This window comes from Brachyhypopomus gauderio, chromosome 16, assembly GCF_052324685.1.
Source record: "Brachyhypopomus gauderio isolate BG-103 chromosome 16, BGAUD_0.2, whole genome shotgun sequence".
NCBI classification, from domain to species: domain Eukaryota; kingdom Metazoa; phylum Chordata; class Actinopteri; order Gymnotiformes; family Hypopomidae; genus Brachyhypopomus; species Brachyhypopomus gauderio.
Genome location: NC_135226.1, coordinates 19,885,375 through 19,902,444, shown reverse-complemented (window position 1 = coordinate 19,902,444; position 17,070 = coordinate 19,885,375). Strand labels below are relative to the sequence as shown.

The window sequence follows — 17,070 nt, the reverse complement described above, 5'->3', positions numbered from 1 at the left end:
GCACAGCAGTCGCGGTCAGGATCTTCTTTCTGCCACGACCAGGTAACGTTTCCACTGTGCCCTTTAACTTGAACTTGCGAATGATACTTCCGATAGTGTCTCTTGGAATATTTAACAACTTCGCAATCTTTTTATATCCATTGCCATTCTTGTGAAGAGCAATAACCTCTTCTCTTGTCTTCTGGGACCATTCTCTTGCCTTCACCATGCTTGGAAACACACCAGTAGATGTCTAGAAGGAGCTGAGTATCACAGTCCTTTTAAATCTGCCTAATTGGTGCTTATCATGCTTGATTGCTGCTCATTGACATCCACAGATGTTTTCAATACCTGATGGAAAATACTGGAATGAACCTCTGTTCTTAGGAGTGGTAGTCGTAAAGGGGTTGAATAATTGTGTCAATGAAGAAATCACAAAAAGGCCATTTAATACTTTATGACAAAAAAAATTGATGCTATCTTAGTTGCATTTAGTTCTTTAACAAGTCCTTGTAAGATTTCATTATGAACACAATTACAAATGTGCACTGAATTCCATAAAACCCTTCGCAGCATTGGGGGTTGAATAAATTTGATCACAAATGTATCTAGGACCCATTCTGTGAACAGATGCAAAGGACTTTGTAAAGCGATCTGGATAAGAGCGTCTGCTAATGCTCAAATGTGAAAATACGTCATTAAGGAAACTTATCAGGCATTTAGAAAGAACTGACTTTCTAAAACGGCAGAGAGGAAGTGGTGGTGAGCTAGCTTGCTGAAGGCTGTGGTGTATGTGCGAGTCGTTACAACCTCGTGGAAAATGTGTGTACGATTACTTATTGTTGTAGAGTTTACCCATGACAAGGGGAGGGAGAGAAGGCATACTGTAATTTCCGAGTGATTTACGAGTTTCATACACTCGTCTCCTGTTTGTAGACTTCTCTCCTTCTCTCCGTCTGTGCTGGAAGGGTAAAAAAGGACCTATTTTCAATCATCTCTAGAAAGAAATCTTCACTAGAGTGTCCGTGTGTACGTGCATGTACCTCTGAAGCTAGGCGGATATGAACTAAAACACTTTCTATAGTTCCAAAGAAGACCGGTGCTTACTGAAACTTCTGCAATTGTAATATCTGAGATTTCCAGCCTTTCAGAGGGAAGAAATTGGTGAAATTTATTTGATGTAAAGCAGGTGAGATGATTTTGTCATTCTTTGGTATGGGTGTGTGTGTGTGTGTGTGTGTGTGTGTGTGTATGGGAGAGGTCATATATGGGAATCTGTTCTCACTAACCATCAGATTGAACCATATGAACACATTACATTGAGTTACATGTAGAACTCTGAAAACAGGAATATAAAGGAAGCTATATGATCGCAGATTCTTAAAAAAAATATCCACAAGCCACCTGGATGATGTTTCTCTGAGCTGCTCCCTAAAATAACCTCTTAATTACTGTAGCCATAATTGATTTTAAGTACCAGCGGCTGGCAGGCCAATCGCAATGACAGCTAATGCTGTTAACGAGCCTGCTGTAGGTACTGGCGGACTGGCAGAGGCCATTATCATAACCTGCACTAGAAAGCTGGGAGGTCTGGGAGAGACACTGTTTTTTTAAATGGGGTTTTCATTTTCTTTCAGTATGTGTTCCTGAGATATAATAAAGGTCAGTGCAATGTTTAAGGCACAATTGTAAGTGAACAATACAGTTTTTCAATGGCATTATCAACATTGTCAATAAAATGAACATTTTCTAGTCTAACGACAGCTAAAACTTTTCTTTCATTTATATTTCCCATATTTATTTTTATATCTTTCAATAGTATCTTTCAAAAATGTCTGCACATTCCATAAACATTGATATTACATTTTCAATAGGAATTGCTTTTGATTGTTATTCTTTTATTGTATAATTTTATTGTTTATTAGTAACTGTAGTCGGTGCAATTAAAGGTGATTATCTTTGGGATTGTCGTCCCATCTGGCTGCAGCGTTCCTCCGGGTACCAGGTAACATACAGGTGTCTGACTAAGGAAGGTGCTGGGCCAACAGATTGTAATAGACCAGCGTTAAGGGGCCCTGGCAGAGATTCCTGAAGACTTGTAAACTGTTCTGAAAAGATCACAATTCTTCTATCGGCTTTATGAGAGTTGATGGGCGTGGATGGGAATTCTGTCAAACACCTAATACCAGTTCAACTTGAGTGAATGGATTCGACTGCTTCAAAAAAAATGAAATTCACCCGCATGATTGTACTGCCATTTTAAAAGAAAAACACGATTTCGTCAAGAGACCCTGACATAAATTAGGATCGGCGACCTAAAACAGCAACTGTTAACAGATTGCAATTGCTAACTGTCACATCAAAAAATCACATGATTTTTTAAAACGTTTGCTACAGAATTAACAGTTATTATTTCTTGGTGTTTTCAAATGCAGATAATGGAGTCCAGGCAAAATCAGACAAGCAACCAGACCTGTGTGAACATTGAAATCAGCCCAGTCAATAATTTTCTGATGGCCATCTACATCATTGCATTGGTTATGGGCTTGACTTTCAATCTTCTCACTGCTTGGCCCATTGTGCAACAGATACGCAACAAGAACGCGCTAGGGGTCTACCTCCTGAGCCTGTCCATCTCTGACCTCCTCTACATCCTCACCATGCCCATGTGGATACATTACTACCACCACAATCACAAATGGACGTTTAGCTGGGACCTGTGCAAGCTGGCCGGGTTCATCTATTACTCCAACATGTACATAAGTATCTATCTTCTGTGCTGCATCTCCATTGATCGTTGTTTGGTGGTCACCTTCCCACTGAAGGTCAAGACCTTCCACCGATTCAGGTATGCCTGCGTTATCTGTGGGCTTGTGTACGTTCTGGTCATGAGCGCTCACGTAGTGGTGCTCCGCTCAGAAAATCTGTCAGACCAGTCCGACGTGAACCAGCAGCGCTGTTATGAGACCTACCCTATGACAAAGACTGTGGCTTTTTTCAATTTCCTGAGAGTGGCTATTGGTTTTCTGCTGCCTCTGCTCATCCAAGCAATTTGCTACTGTCAGATCCTCAGCAAAGTGCAGCGTAGCAGGGGCCTGGATGTCCAGACCAAACGCAAAGTCAGGCTGCTGTCCGTGGCGGTCATCGCCATCTTCTCCACCTGCTTCGCCCCCTACCACTTTCTCCTGTTGTTACGCTCATTTGCGTTCACCATGATGGACAGAACAAATTACTGCCTCTATGAGCAAACACTGTACATCTCCTTCTCCTGTACGCTGGCCCTGTCCAGCATCAACGGAGCTCTGGACCCTCTGCTGTACGTGCTGGTCAGTCGCGACGTCAGGGAAAATATGCACTGGTGTTGCTGGCACAAGAGGCAGAATTTCCAGCAGGGATTGAATATTTTCAGTATCTCAAAATGGAGAACCAGAACGGAGAATCTGGAGAACTGAATGAGGGGATTTAACAGCTGTGGGCCGATTCCTGTTTTCATCTTTAATCATGATATCCATCTGCTTTGGTCAAAGTGAGATTGCTACAGGGAATAGTGGCTTTTTAATATCCTGTTCTATTCTGAAGAGGGCAGGCTAAATTGTGAGCTACTGTGTTATTAGAAAGGAGTACCAGTGTGACTGTGTGACTATGAAAGACATATTTATAAACTGCACTCATGGCTTTTATGAGTAATGAGAGCCAGGGTTGCTGGCTTGGAGAACCCTTGAGTCTTGTGTGATGGGAGCACAACATAAGTGTTCTTATTGTAATATAAATCTTCCTTAATTGATCACACTTTGTTTTTATGTCAGTGAAACAATATTTTGCCCGCAACTGAAATAAATGTATGCTGTATTACCCATAAATGCAAATGTTCAAGGTCACTCAAACACGTCTTCATCAGAACTGGGTTGTTTTTGCCGTAATATAAGGACACATAAAAACACATTGTTGATGGTGTTTGATCTCTCATCCTGTCTCGGGTTTCTATGCTCCATCACCATCACGTTCAGCCATTTGATTGGTTATAAGGTTTGGGAAACTACACATTTTGGTCACATGTCCAATGATCATGACAAAGCAACATTTAATTTGGGGGGTGGAATCACATTTTTTTTGTGGCTCTACAAAGCAGAGGATAGTGGAGTTTTACTGTAGTGTAGTCAGCAGGGGTGTGGGGGGGGGGGGGGGGGGGGGACATCACACACGGTGGTGAGAAGAGTGTTGAAATACTGCTGAAACAACACTTGGCTTGGGGGCCTCGTTGAGACCTGCCACATCACACGCCTCCTGAACAGTCATCGCCTCTGCCCAATGAGAGCCTCTCCTGAGGCTGGACTCCGCCCCCCTCAGTATGTCTCCTGTGAAGTTATATTCACTCCTGTCAGTAGGAGGGTTGTGAGTGAGTGACAAGTGGGAGGATTCTGGCTGAATGCACCAATCACGGTGAGCGTGGTGGTGAATAGTGGCTCTGAGAACCTGGCTGGCAGTCCAAGATAATGACTGTATGCTTTTTGTGTTGCATTATTCGACGAAGACTTTGATGCAATTTAATGTTTCTACTTGTGCAGCGTGTAATATTTCACACACACACACACACACACACACACACACACACACACACACACACTTCAGCAACACTTGAAGTGCCAGAGTCTGCACACCTATTCTGCTCACATTTGCTCTTCCAATCACCCACTTATCAGTTCATTGTGTGCCCCTGTTTCTTTACTTTTAGAGCGTTTATTCCTGCAGGCCCTACCGCTGCTTTATGGAGGCCTTCACAGGCGTCCATAACGTTGCCTGTTTGAGTGTACCCGCTTGTTTCAGCCTTCTGCTCCACTTACACCTTGCGAGGAAAATTAAAAAAATTATGATATTAGACCTATATGTTGCGCCAATCAAAAATGAGAATTTAGTTATTTATTTTTGTATTACTTTATTCTTCTTGGGGGTTTTCTTGTGGGAAGGGGGTAGTTTTCAATGGTCTGTTAATTGTTTGTCAGTCAAGATGTAATCTTGGTTTGATTTCCAGGCACTGTCTAGTGTGAGCCGTCCCCAGTAGTCCTGCTTCTGGAGACAAAATGGACACAAAGAAATCTCCAACAAACAACATTGTCTCTCTGTGTGAAAGACTGAACTGATTGCTTCTAGTATTCATGTTTTGACTTCAAAGAAGAGGAAGAGGAACCATGGTTATGTTAAATGAAGGAATTGAAATCACGATGAGTCACGACACCTGTGGAAACTACATTTTATGGCTAGACTTATTTTCTGTGATGACACAGGGATTATCTGAGATGTGAGGTACTGATTATATTTCATGATCTCAGACACAGAAATGACGTTTTGTTGTTCACGCATGGGACATGGTTTGCGTGGGACTATACAAATAATGTTCTCTTCTGATTTGTTCCTTTGTTTTCCTACTGACATTAATCAGATTTGTCATTTGTTACATTATTCAGAAACCTCTGCTACAACGATATGATTATAGAGAAGTGAATGTAGCATCTTGCTTAAGAGGGTGAATCTTTCTCTGTTTCAGTTGAACATGTGGTGGCCAAGAAGGGTATTAACTGAGCAACATTTCCTCAGCCAGTGTATTTACTGATCAAAGAATTCTCTTGTAACGAACAAACAGTAACTGGGTTGCCTTATTGCAGTTTTTTTGAAGTGTTTAAACACTTCCTGAAATGTCTACACTTCTGAATACAGTAAAAGCCACATCCACAAAACTTATTATGGCAAGCCGTTCAGGAAAAAACTATATATATAGAATGACTGCTAAGTCTGAATATGTGGAATGAAACCTGAATATATGGAACAAAAGTCTGAATATATGGAATGAAAGTCTGAATATATGGAATGAAACCTGACGTCACTTGCACCATTTTGTGCTTTCAGTTTGTGGTACCAGGTATGGCGGCAGGCTCGTTTGTTTGGCAGCATTTTGGGTACCCGGCAGAAATGATAAATGGCAAGAGAGTGACTGATAAGACACTGACCATATACAAACATTGTATGAAAATAATGCCGTACACCGCGGCCAATACGAGCACGATACAGAGATATTTACAGCACCACCACAGCTCAGTACTCAGATCAACATATCTCACTTGGTAGCAGGGACAGAACGGCGCTTTGGCAAGTTGAGACAGCAGGATATCGGGAGCAATGTGGGGATGCTAATATTCTTTAAAATGAACATGGCAGTGTAGTTGCAGCAAATTCAGTGACATACTTGGTCAGGCTCTGTTTGCACTATTTGCACTCTGTATTGACAGAGAAAAACTTTTTGTTTTGCACATAATAAAGTGAGTCCCCGCTTAACGACGGGTCTGGATAATGACGGATCGGAGTTACGACCGACTTTTTATTTTATTTTGTGCGGTGCGCGGAGGAGCAGTGGCATCACAGTGGAGTGTTGTGCACGAGAACATTGTTTGTTTTTTTCTATAGGCCTACTGTATTTACGATCAAAGCGTATCTAAATCTGGGGTCGTGCTTAACGACGAAAAATGCTTAACGATGGACTTTTCAGTCTAACACTGTCGTTAAGCGCTTGGAAAAAGGAGAAATATTTTAATTTATTTTATTTTAACTTTTATGAAATTTTATTTTAATTTCAATTTGTAGGACAAGTTTATTAAGTTCATGCTTGCATCATGCATGTTAAGAGTTCTAATAAAACATTTCAAAATGCATGTGTAACCAGGGCCGGCGCCAGAACATATACAGTGAGGGGGCGTCAGAAAATTTCGGGGGGGCGAACGTAAGTTGTTGAGCGGGGGGGGGGGGGGGGGGGGGGGGTGCGTGTAACGATTGTCGAGCGGCCGAGGGGGCACCATGTAGCGATTGTTGTAAAATAAATGGGTCTTATTTTTTACATTGAGGGGGCGGGACACCTCGACTGAGGGGGCGACGCCCCCATTCGCCCCCCCGTGGCGCCGGCCCTGCCGCGACGGCTTGCACGGGGGAAAGAGCAGCCTCGCGCGCTGTCGTGCACCTCTCGAATTTTGTAACTTCGCGCGCGCCGCGCCTCAGCGCAATGAACAATGTCATGTTTGCCGGGTTCATACACCTATACAAGGTGGAATTAAAGCACTTGTACCTCACTTTAAAGGTCCAGTTCAATATTTCTCAGCACGTTAAACTTAATTAAGTTAAATATTTATACATATACTCAAAATAATTCGCTTTTTTAATCACACTTTCAAAACGCCCAATCTTAACGTCTTCACGTTCTCTCATGTTTCGTCCTGGAATTACAAGAGGCTCGTATTTGTTAACCTAAGACAAGAGAACGATTCAGTCAGATATTTGTTGTGAAACGAAGTAGTTACAATTTCAACATTTTCAAGTACTTTAGCCTAAATTCCAGCACTTTTCAAATCTGAAAAAGCAACATTAAAATTCGTCAGGTAAATGTTCATTCCCCTGTTTTTTATTACCACATATCGTTTCGGACAACACTGCGCGGCAAGTATTTAAACGCTTCCGCCGTTCGCGCAGGTTTAGGAGAACCAAGTTAGCCTAACCGCTAACGGCTAATAAAATAATTTAAGCAACACCTATGTAAGAGGTGAGTAACATTAAAGCAACGAAAAACCACAGTTAAGCAAATATTATCATGTGGAAGTCAGTTTAAACTCAGAAGAGTGTTTACCAGTATACCTGTCTTTCACTCACACTAACAGAACATATACTGCCGAACTGAACCATTTGGGGCGGTCTGCCGATTTTTATATGACTCAAAGAGCCAATCAGGAATAAGCAAGGAAATATCTTCACGCTGTAAAGCAAAATGCATTTTTGTGATTGGTTCAGAGATAATTAAAAAAGCCGTTGCTTGCATTGTGCTTGGGGGGGCAAAGACACAATTTGGGGGGGCAATGCCCCCCTCTGCCCCCCCCCTAGCGCCGGCCCTGTGTGTAACTCAGTTAAATAAAAGTATGTTGTCCAGTCATATAATTTGTCATTTTAGTTTTCTTAAAATCTCGTCACGTCTCGTTCTCGTGAACCCAATATCGTGTATCGTCACACCCCTAGCAGCAATCCTCATACGGAGGAGATGATAAACACCCTGACCAATGCACGAGCTATAGTGGCGTACTGCTTACAAGCAGAATAAATAGAACATTTCTCCATAGTACTGCTGGCTAGCATGCTATCAGCAGAGGTGGGGACTCGAGTCACATGACTTGGACTCGAGTCAGACTCGAGTCATTAATATTAAGACTTTTGACTTGACTTGAAAAAATATTCAGAGACTTAGACTTGACTTGGACTTTTACACCAATAACTTGGGACTTGAATTGGACTTGAACCTGTTTACTTGCAAAGACTTGATTTTTTTTACTCCAAATCTAAATTTTAAAACGCATATTAATATTTATAAAGTGCGCCCCATTAATTTCATTTCCGTCCTTCTGACGTAGACCGGCGTTACACCAGATTCTGTGACCGTCGAGTTTTGTGACCACAGGGGGCGCTATTTCACAGTTTCTGTTCAGAGACACAAACGCTTTACGAATGCTACGTAAACTACGCTGATGCACTTTCTTTACTCGTTTTGTTGGTGTCCACGAGCCAAAATATGACAGATGTTTATATTTACATTTATCGTCTCTTAATTAAATAAATGTACTTAAACAAGATTTATCATCCCCTCACCATTGCAGCCAACAAAGAAATCATGAATGGGATGTACAGGTGAGCCTTTTTAACTGGGGTCACCAATTCTGACGGCAGCCATCAGAATATGTGACCCCACTGAATCTCCAGGTAACAATAGTACACCGTGACCCCACAATAACAGAAAACAATGAAAAAATAACCCTAACCTTTTATTAGTCTATATTTAAACATTTTATCCAAATGTTTAGAATAACCTTTCGTAATGACAGCATCTTGCTTTCGATGAAGCTTGCTATTTTCGTGTAAAATGATGTAACGAAACATTCTTGTTTAAGTACATTTATGTAATTAAGAGAAGATAAAATGTAAATGATCTGTCATCTTTTGGCTGGCGGACACCAACAAAACGAGTAAAGAAACGCACCAGCGTAGCATTCGTAAAGCGTTGGTGCCTGTAAAAAAAAAGACTCGGAAGGACTTGAAATTCCAAGTTTCAGACTTGGGACTTGACTTGACGGTTGCTTGTCTTGACTCGAGACTTGACTTGAGTTGACTGTCTTTGCTTGAGACTTGACTCGGGACTTGAGGATAAAGACTTGGACTTACTTGAGACTTGCAAAACACTGACTTGGTCCCACCTCTGGCTATCAGTGGTGATTAGCTTGATTCGGAGCTGCGGTGTTTGTGTAAATTTACTCATGCTTCCATATGGGAAGATACAACTCTGAGTCCTCCTCAAACCGAACCAGTGTGCATGTCCGCATGTGCAATACGACTGGACCTACAGAATAGACATTCATACAGTGCCATTCATTCAGTAGTATTGTAATAGTGCATATATATATATATATATATATATATATATATATGTGTGTGTGTGTGTGAATGGCTGAAACACAGTCACTGATGTAAACTATGGACCCGCTCTGCGCGGCCCACTGATCAGCTGATGTGCGCCGTGTTGTCAGTCAGTATGAATGTCCAGACACAGTGTACTGCGCAGGTAACCAGTCCGTGCTGCGCGGATCTGCACACTGTTCAGTTTGAGGAGGACTGAGAGGTTTATCTTCCTGTATGGAAGCCCTTTGTGCCACATCACGCGATGCGGTTACCGCTTCTGGTGTAATGTTCTGACGATTTCAGTGTGAATCTGAACATGAAGTATGATTACACAAACAAACTGTAATTCATTCCAATATATGGAATGAAAGTCTGAATATATGGAATGAAAACCTGAATATATGGAATGAAAACCTGAATATAGGTTTCATTTAATATATTCAGACTTTCATTCCATATATTCAGACTTAGCAGTCATTCTATATATATAGTTTTTTCCTGAACGGCTTGCCATAATATATATATATATATATATATATATATATATATATATATATATATATATATATACTAGAAAATTATATAGACCTGCTATATCTGCAGGATTAATGTTGCTTCATCCTTGGGTCTCAGCAGTGTGTGTCTTGGCTCCCTCAGGCCACCGTACTTCACGTACATCACCGTGTGTTTTCCTAGCTGGGTAATGCAGGTTCATACCCATCAGGTCTTTGTGGTTTTAACACGTTCAGGTTCGAGATTATTATTTGTGTGTGTGTGAGTGTGTCTGTATGTGTGAGTTTGCTTTAGTGCTAGAGCTGTGACTGCTTTGGTGAGAGAGGCAAGTATATGTGTGCTCTACTGAGAGGTGTGTGTGTATTTTAGGGAGCGGTTTTTTTTGCTTGTGTGCCTTACTGATACCATTGTGGGTAAGTGAGTGAAGTGTGTGAGCTTTGGTGAGAGGTGCTTTTTGTGCGTGTTTTAGTAAGAGGGGTATGTGTATGTCTTTGTGAGATACATTTTTGTGCATGTGCTTTAGTGATATAGGTATGTTGTCTTTACTGAGACTGGTGTGTGTGTGTGTGTGTGTGTGTGTGTTATCTTTACTGAGACTTGGGAGGTGTGTGTGCTTTAGTGGTAGAAGTGTGTGGTTTTTACTGAGACTGGTGTGTACATTAGTGAGAGGCGTGTGTGTGTGTGTGTGTGTGTGTGTGTGTGTGTGAGAGAGCTTTACTGAGAAGTATCCGTGTGCGCTTTAGTGAGTGAGGACACTGGCGGAGGCTTATCATCTATGCTTTAGTGAGTGAGGACACTGGCGGAGGCTTATCATCTATGCTTTAGTGAGTGAGGACACTGGCGGAGGCTTATCATCTATGCTTTAGTGAGTGAGGACACTGGCGGAGGCTTATCATCTATGCTTTAGTGAGTGAGGACACTGGCGGAGGCTTATCATCTATGCTTTAGTGAGTGAGGACACTGGCGGAGGCTTATCATCTATGCTTTAGTGAGTGAGGACACTGGCGGAGGCTTATCATCTATGCTTTAGTGAGTGAGGACACTGGCGGAGGCTTATCATCTATGCTTTAGTGAGTGAGGACACTGGCGGAGGCTTATCATCTATGCTTTAGTGAGTGAGGACACTGGCGGAGGCTTATCATCTATGCTTTAGTGAGTGAGGACACTGGCGGAGGCTTATCATCTATGCTTTAGTGAGTGAGGACACTGGCGGAGGCTTATCATCTATGCTTTAGTGAGTGAGGACACTGGCGGAGGCTTATCATCTATGCTTTAGTGGCACAACGAGACATTTGCAATTAGCAAAATAATCACCATTCCACAGCGCTTATCTTCCTGGGGGCTGACGCTACGGGAGCTTCTCTACCAAAGCAGCTATAAACTGCAGAGAACATGTGAACATAAGGGGCTGTTCTCTCTCAGGTCCTGGAGGCCTGCTTTACACCGTTATCCTCTAATCTACACATATTTATCATTTTAAATGTAATGATACCATCATTGCTACACTGATATAATAATGACTAACACTTGAGTTGGAACATGGGTCTTTAAGTTCATTATAGATAAATTTATTTATTTCCATGATTTAAACAATTAAACGAATTCAGTAAATTGCTTTATTTTAATGGCTTGATTATCCTAGTAATACCCTAATCTGAATAACCGTGTGCTAAAACTTATGCACAGTTCTTAGTGACAGCTACATTCATTAGTATATGAAATGTCCAAATTAAAACAGTCATGCCTTATCAGAGTAATTTGTGGATGCATCGTCAAACGACTCTTCTAGACATTATTGGGCCACAGGGATGTTGTGTGTCTCCTCCCCCTGAGGAGAGCTCACTCCCACCCCAGCCCTCCCTGGAGTGATAGCAGACACACGTACGCTGTAATTAGCAACATGCTCTCATTCAAATCTCCATCATTTCAGCCCCGGCGTGTCCGTTCTGGGCTCGAGCCTGCGCGCGTGCGTTGGGGAGGTGTTTGAGTGCAGGAGACCTGCGCGTGTAGCCGTGAGCGCCACAGCTGCTCTGGCTGGTGCGGTCTGCTCTTATCTCTAGCCTTGTGCTTTGTACGGTATCAGATTGGCCTCAAAATATAGAGCTTCTAATAAATGACACAGCCCTTTCGAGCACTACGGGACATTAGTCATGTTTAATAATGTTTTGTTTGTTGTGTGTTGAGAGCACACATCCAGGAAGAGATTCACACACATCCGTGACAACGACAAACGGATTTATTTCTTTATTTTTTTTGTTGGCAATCAATGCAGATAAATAAATGTCGCAGAATAACTGGAATAAGAGAAAGACGCACATCAAAAGAAAAAACTCGAGGTCTCACACACACGGATTTGCATGCATCTGTGGCTATGCTGTGTGTGTTTGTTCATTAGACACCAGTCCTTTTGCGCTGGCTGTTTTGTTGAGAGTTCACACAAAAATACATCTGCTTGTGCCATGCTCCCACTCTATGGGAATGAACTGGTGAAACAGCAAAACACTAGACCTTTATGTAAGGTTAATGTATTCACACTACACTGAGTCCATGAGGAAGAAGTTCACACTTCCTGTGTCAGAATGAGGGATGATCGCACACGGCCAAAATAAATGACAGAGCTACATAATAACCCTACGAGTGTCCCCTTGTTCCCGCCACACTACACATCAAGCATCACTTACCGTTCGCCATGTACCAAATAAACTGGCCATTGAATCTACTCGTAGTCGCTGTAACCGTGTTGCTAACCTTGGGTAAAAACTGAAGCTATTGTGACTACATCCAGTGGAACAATATAAAACCCAGAACTACAGGGTTGCCTTTTCACTTAGCCTAAATTACAGCGTAATGTCTTTTATAGGAGACGCGAGGATCCTCAGAGTGGATGTGAGGGTGAGAAGTTCTGTGCCACAGGCTGTTGGATTCACAGAAGAAGGCTCCAGGGTCATGGGTCAATGCTAATTGAGTTTCATGCTGATTTAATTGGCTCAAAAGAGACAGGATAAACATCCACCTGACCCCGCCGTCACCAAACACCAGCGGGTAAGGGGAAAAAAAAAAAAAAGTAGAGAGAAGAGCAGGAGTAAATAATGATGGTCTGGGGTAGGTCCTGAATGCAGACTGAGCAGTTCAAAGCTGGTCTATATTCTGGCAGGTGAAATCCTCCAATAGTAAACAGCATCAGATGACAGTAAACCCCAACATACTGGCTGAGAACACAAACAGATCAGAGTTTCTTTTGGAGATGTTTGAGAACTCCCCAGAACCTGAACTGAATCGGTAAGGTGACGCATCGCCAAAGCCCTACGAGGACACGAAATGGTAGATGTAGAGTACCAGAAGCTATCGTATGGTTCTTTGCATGCATCTCATTAGCAGATATGTGTGCGTGGCGCGTGCTCAGTTGTCAGGAGTTGGGATTTCAGCTGTGCTTTCCTTCACGGGCAGGTCTGAAACCGGGGTTAGACACGTGGCCGGGTTGCGGGCGGTGCAGCAGGAAAACAGGTGGGCACGCACTTTCCTGTGCAGCGAGGCGTAGATGAAGGGGTTGTAGCAGGAGGAGCTCATGGCCAGCAGGTGGCAGCTGACCTGCAGGACGTTGACGTAGTGCTTGTTCACGATGCGGAAGTCGGCGTCCAAGTCCAGCAGCAGGTTGAGGATCTGCAGCGGCAGCCAGCAGAGGGCGAAGGCGAGCACGGACGCCACCAGCAGGGAGAAGGTCTTGCGACGCTGCCGGGTCCAGCGGTGCCGGCTGTGGGATGGTTCCCCGGGCACCGTGTGGCGCTGGAGGTGGACGCTGATGGCACAGTAGGAGACGCTGACGGACAAGAGCGGGATCATGTAGGAGGCCAGGAGGAAGAAGCAGGAATAGAGCAGACGCTGGCCCTCGGCACCCAGCCAGAACTCCTCGCACACCACCACCTCCACGCCGCTGGGCCGCAGGTCCAGGTAGCGGGTGTGCAGGGAAGGGGGAGCGGCTAAAGCCAGCGAGGCCGCCCACACGCCCAGGGCCACCACGCTGCAACGCCAGCCGGATATGCGCCGTCGGATGGGGTACGCCACCACCACGTAGCGGTCGATGGCGATGGCGGTGAGGGACAGCACGGAGGCGAAGACGGTGGCCCCTTGCAGGAGGGGTATGAGGTGACACAGGGGCCGTCCGAAAGCCCAGCCGTGGAGGTCAAACGCGTAGGACGCGGTCAGGGGCACGCAGCTCAGACACATCAGCAGGTCCCCCGCCGCCAGGTTGCCGATGAAGAAGTTGGTGGCGTTGTGGAGCTTCTTGTCGGCTAGGATGCAGGCGAGCAGGAAGGTGTTCCCCACGCCGGCGACCACCACCACCAGCGAGTACAGGGGTATGAAGAGGGGCCGGAAACGCAACAGAAGCTGAGTCCCCGAGAATTTATCCACAGGCTGCGTCTGATTGGTCAGCAGGGTCCCGTTGAAGTCGAGCAGAACGTGCTGTGGGAGGGGGTCCATTTCGGCCTGTGACGAAGGAAATGAAACAGATCTTCTTACATTACCAAAACACATGTGGTGCAAACTGTCGATAGCGGACTAAAGATGCAACAGGCAAGCAGACACACTGTTGCTATGGGCTTAATGGATCCTTTAAGCATCTGCCACCTCTTCCCTGAGGAGGTTTAAGGACTCTTTAAATGCAAAGCAGACAGGATGCTTCTCACAAAACCCATTTTCAAAATGTCATATATATGTGGTAAAAAAAAAAAAAAAGTCTAATTTTGTAAAGAGCATATTAATTTTAGAAGAATGAACCCACAGATGAATATATGGACATAACCTTCACCCCAGGGCCAGTGCGAGATTCTACATCTACTGTATTAATATGAATCTTCACAAGCATTTCAGGATGACTCCAGTTTTGATCCTTCTATTTGACAGAGTGCTGTACAGAGATCCCAAGTCTGGGGAAGAATTTCTACAGTAGATTCATAGCACTGTAATATCTGTCTAAAGCACAAAATGTTACACTCAACCTGTTGATTTATAGTGCGTCACTATAAGCACGAAAAGTATAAGGCACCATATAACGCGGATCACAGCGTTGACGCGAACACAATGTTACGGGTCTGTGTGGTGTTAGATTTCCACAGCAGTGTGATGGCTTACAAATGAAGATCCTTTAAATATACTTCAATGAATGAGTCATAGGACAAACGATCTCTGTCATGGAACAAGCTGCCATGGTGGTGGGATTGACAGTTGTTGAATAAGTAAAAACTAATATATATGCATTATATGAGATATTAAATGAATTAATGGGTTTATGCAGAGGAGAGAATTTGAGAATGCTTAAAGCAATCACATTTTTTTAGTTTAAACATTTTGCCAGTAACAACTGTCTATCATTATAAGCAAAATAACTGCAAACATGAATAACTATTCATTATTCTACATTCATAATTATTAACAAACAATCAAATAAACAAAAGCAAGCGTCACTTCATTTTACAGCAGACCAATCGTGGCTAAAACAATTTAAAAGCCTTTTGTGAACAGGTGAATGTGACAACACAATATGAATGTTTCTCTGTGCGTGTGCCTTTGTGTGTGTGCGTGAGAGAGAAATGCACCTGCAAGTTGGATTCTCACAATCCCCCAGATCTCCTGCGCTCAGATTGTTGTCAGAGTTGTCATTTTGCTTGCTCCCACATTTCCACCTCTCCAGCTGACAGAATTGCTCACGGATGTCTCGATCCAGTGATTCTGGTGCTAGGAGGGATGCTCACAGAGCCAAGCTGCCCCCCCAAGCCTGCGGAGGAGAGGGACCCTGAGTCCTCCGTCACAGTGTGTGGAGAGACCTGTGCTTCAGTGAGAGACTGCAGACGGCTTTGTCCTTAGAGCACTGCACGCCTGGCCCCGCCTCCTAACCCGTACAACACACAAACAAACTCACACAAATGCTCCTTTGGCTACAGATACTACAGAAACCTTTTCCGTCTAGTCTTGGAATTTGGATCATAAAATGTCATTTGGTACCGTTTGTGTTTACACCTTCACCTCTCATTGGTCTCTGGCTGTTTCTTTGGGTGGTTATCATTAAGGTGTTTGTGTTTACAGTATCCCCCCTTGCACACGTTACCATGCCAAATTCATAATTACAACCATCTGTATAGAATTAACAAATGCAACTATCCAGGAAGAATGAACAATTACATCTACTCATGTTGACTTAACATTTACAGCTATCTGTGTAGAATTAACCATCACAGCTATTAATGAAGAATGAAACCTCAGTACCAGTGTTTTACTGGCAGCAAAATGTGTGACTGCTTACAAGCTAATGACTATATTGAGTATTTAAAGATCATAGCAGTGCTGTTCAGACTCATTTCTCCATGGCAGGCATGAGGTGGGTTGTGGGAGAGCTCCTTGTTTCTTGATCCCAGTACCACTTACCCAGTACTACATCCCACACCCGCCCAGCATGGTGCTGAAGAGACTCACAATTGGATGCCGGACTACACGATCCAGGGAGCAGAGGACACCACTCAGCCTGTGAGAGCTGACCCAGATCAGGCTGCCACATCAAAGCAAACAGCACTGTCAGGTTTGGACAGATGTACTGGGGGAGTAGAGACTGGGGGTATGTATACTGCATAACACATGTACTGGGGTTATATTTATTAGGTGAATTAGCTACTGGTGATACAGATACATATCTGTGAAATATGTACTAGGTGATATGTAAAAATTTTATGACCAAACTTAAAAATAAGGATTATGACTATAGGTATTGCCTCCAAATATTCACTCAAATATTCACACCCCTTTTCAAGAAAAGACAGGAAGTTACAGCAGACTTTACTATTAGTGTTGCATGATATTGCTTCTCACATTTTGTGGCACTGGTTAAAAGTTGAGATATAGTGAAACTTGGGAAGAAGGAAGAGAAAAAAGAAAAAGGGAAGAAGAGATTACTACAACTGAAGATTTGTTAATGCTTCTCCATAAGGTACACTTACATTTAGAAAATACTTTAACCAATAGTTTTCACAGTAGTAACTACATTCTGCAATTATTTCCAGGTTATGTGTACTAGCAAAGGTAGTAAGAAAGGTGTTACATTTAGCATTTTTGAAC

At 43.3% G+C, this 17,070-nt stretch overlaps 2 protein-coding genes across 4 annotated transcripts; one reads left to right on the top strand and one right to left on the bottom strand.

Annotated features, from left to right (window-relative positions):
* gpr184 (G protein-coupled receptor 184) lies at positions 1-6,497 on the top strand. Of its 3 annotated transcripts, none has more exons than XM_076976966.1 (2): positions 1-42; positions 2,415-4,114. In XM_076976966.1, the coding sequence occupies exon 2, from the start codon at positions 2,418-2,420 to the stop codon at positions 3,429-3,431; it is 1,014 nt and encodes a 337-aa protein (XP_076833081.1). In that variant the 5' UTR covers positions 1-42; positions 2,415-2,417; the 3' UTR covers positions 3,432-4,114. The 3 variants fall into 3 exon arrangements, 2 of the variants coding, with proteins under 2 accessions (XP_076833081.1, XP_076833080.1); XR_013121681.1 differs by lacking the exons at positions 1-42; positions 2,415-4,114 and adding exons at positions 583-1,168; positions 5,009-6,497; XM_076976965.1 differs by lacking the exon at positions 1-42 and adding an exon at positions 666-1,168.
* Positions 6,498-12,230: 5,733 nt separating this feature from the next.
* Positions 12,231-15,775, bottom strand: LOC143478039 (prolactin-releasing peptide receptor). Its single transcript, XM_076976964.1, has 2 exons — positions 15,561-15,775; positions 12,231-14,451 (listed from the first exon to the last, which is right to left on the bottom strand). Exon 2 carries the CDS (start codon positions 14,443-14,445, stop codon positions 13,366-13,368), a length of 1,080 nt encoding a protein of 359 aa, XP_076833079.1. The 5' UTR covers positions 14,446-14,451; positions 15,561-15,775; the 3' UTR covers positions 12,231-13,365.
* Positions 15,776-17,070: the final 1,295 nt, after the last annotated feature.

Coding starts and splice junctions, on each gene's coding strand:
- gpr184 (XM_076976966.1), top strand. CDS start 2,418: ATGGAGTCCAGGCAAAATCAGACAAGCAACCAGACCTGTGTGAACATT.
- LOC143478039 (XM_076976964.1), bottom strand. CDS start 14,445: ATGGACCCCCTCCCACAGCACGTTCTGCTCGACTTCAACGGGACCCTG.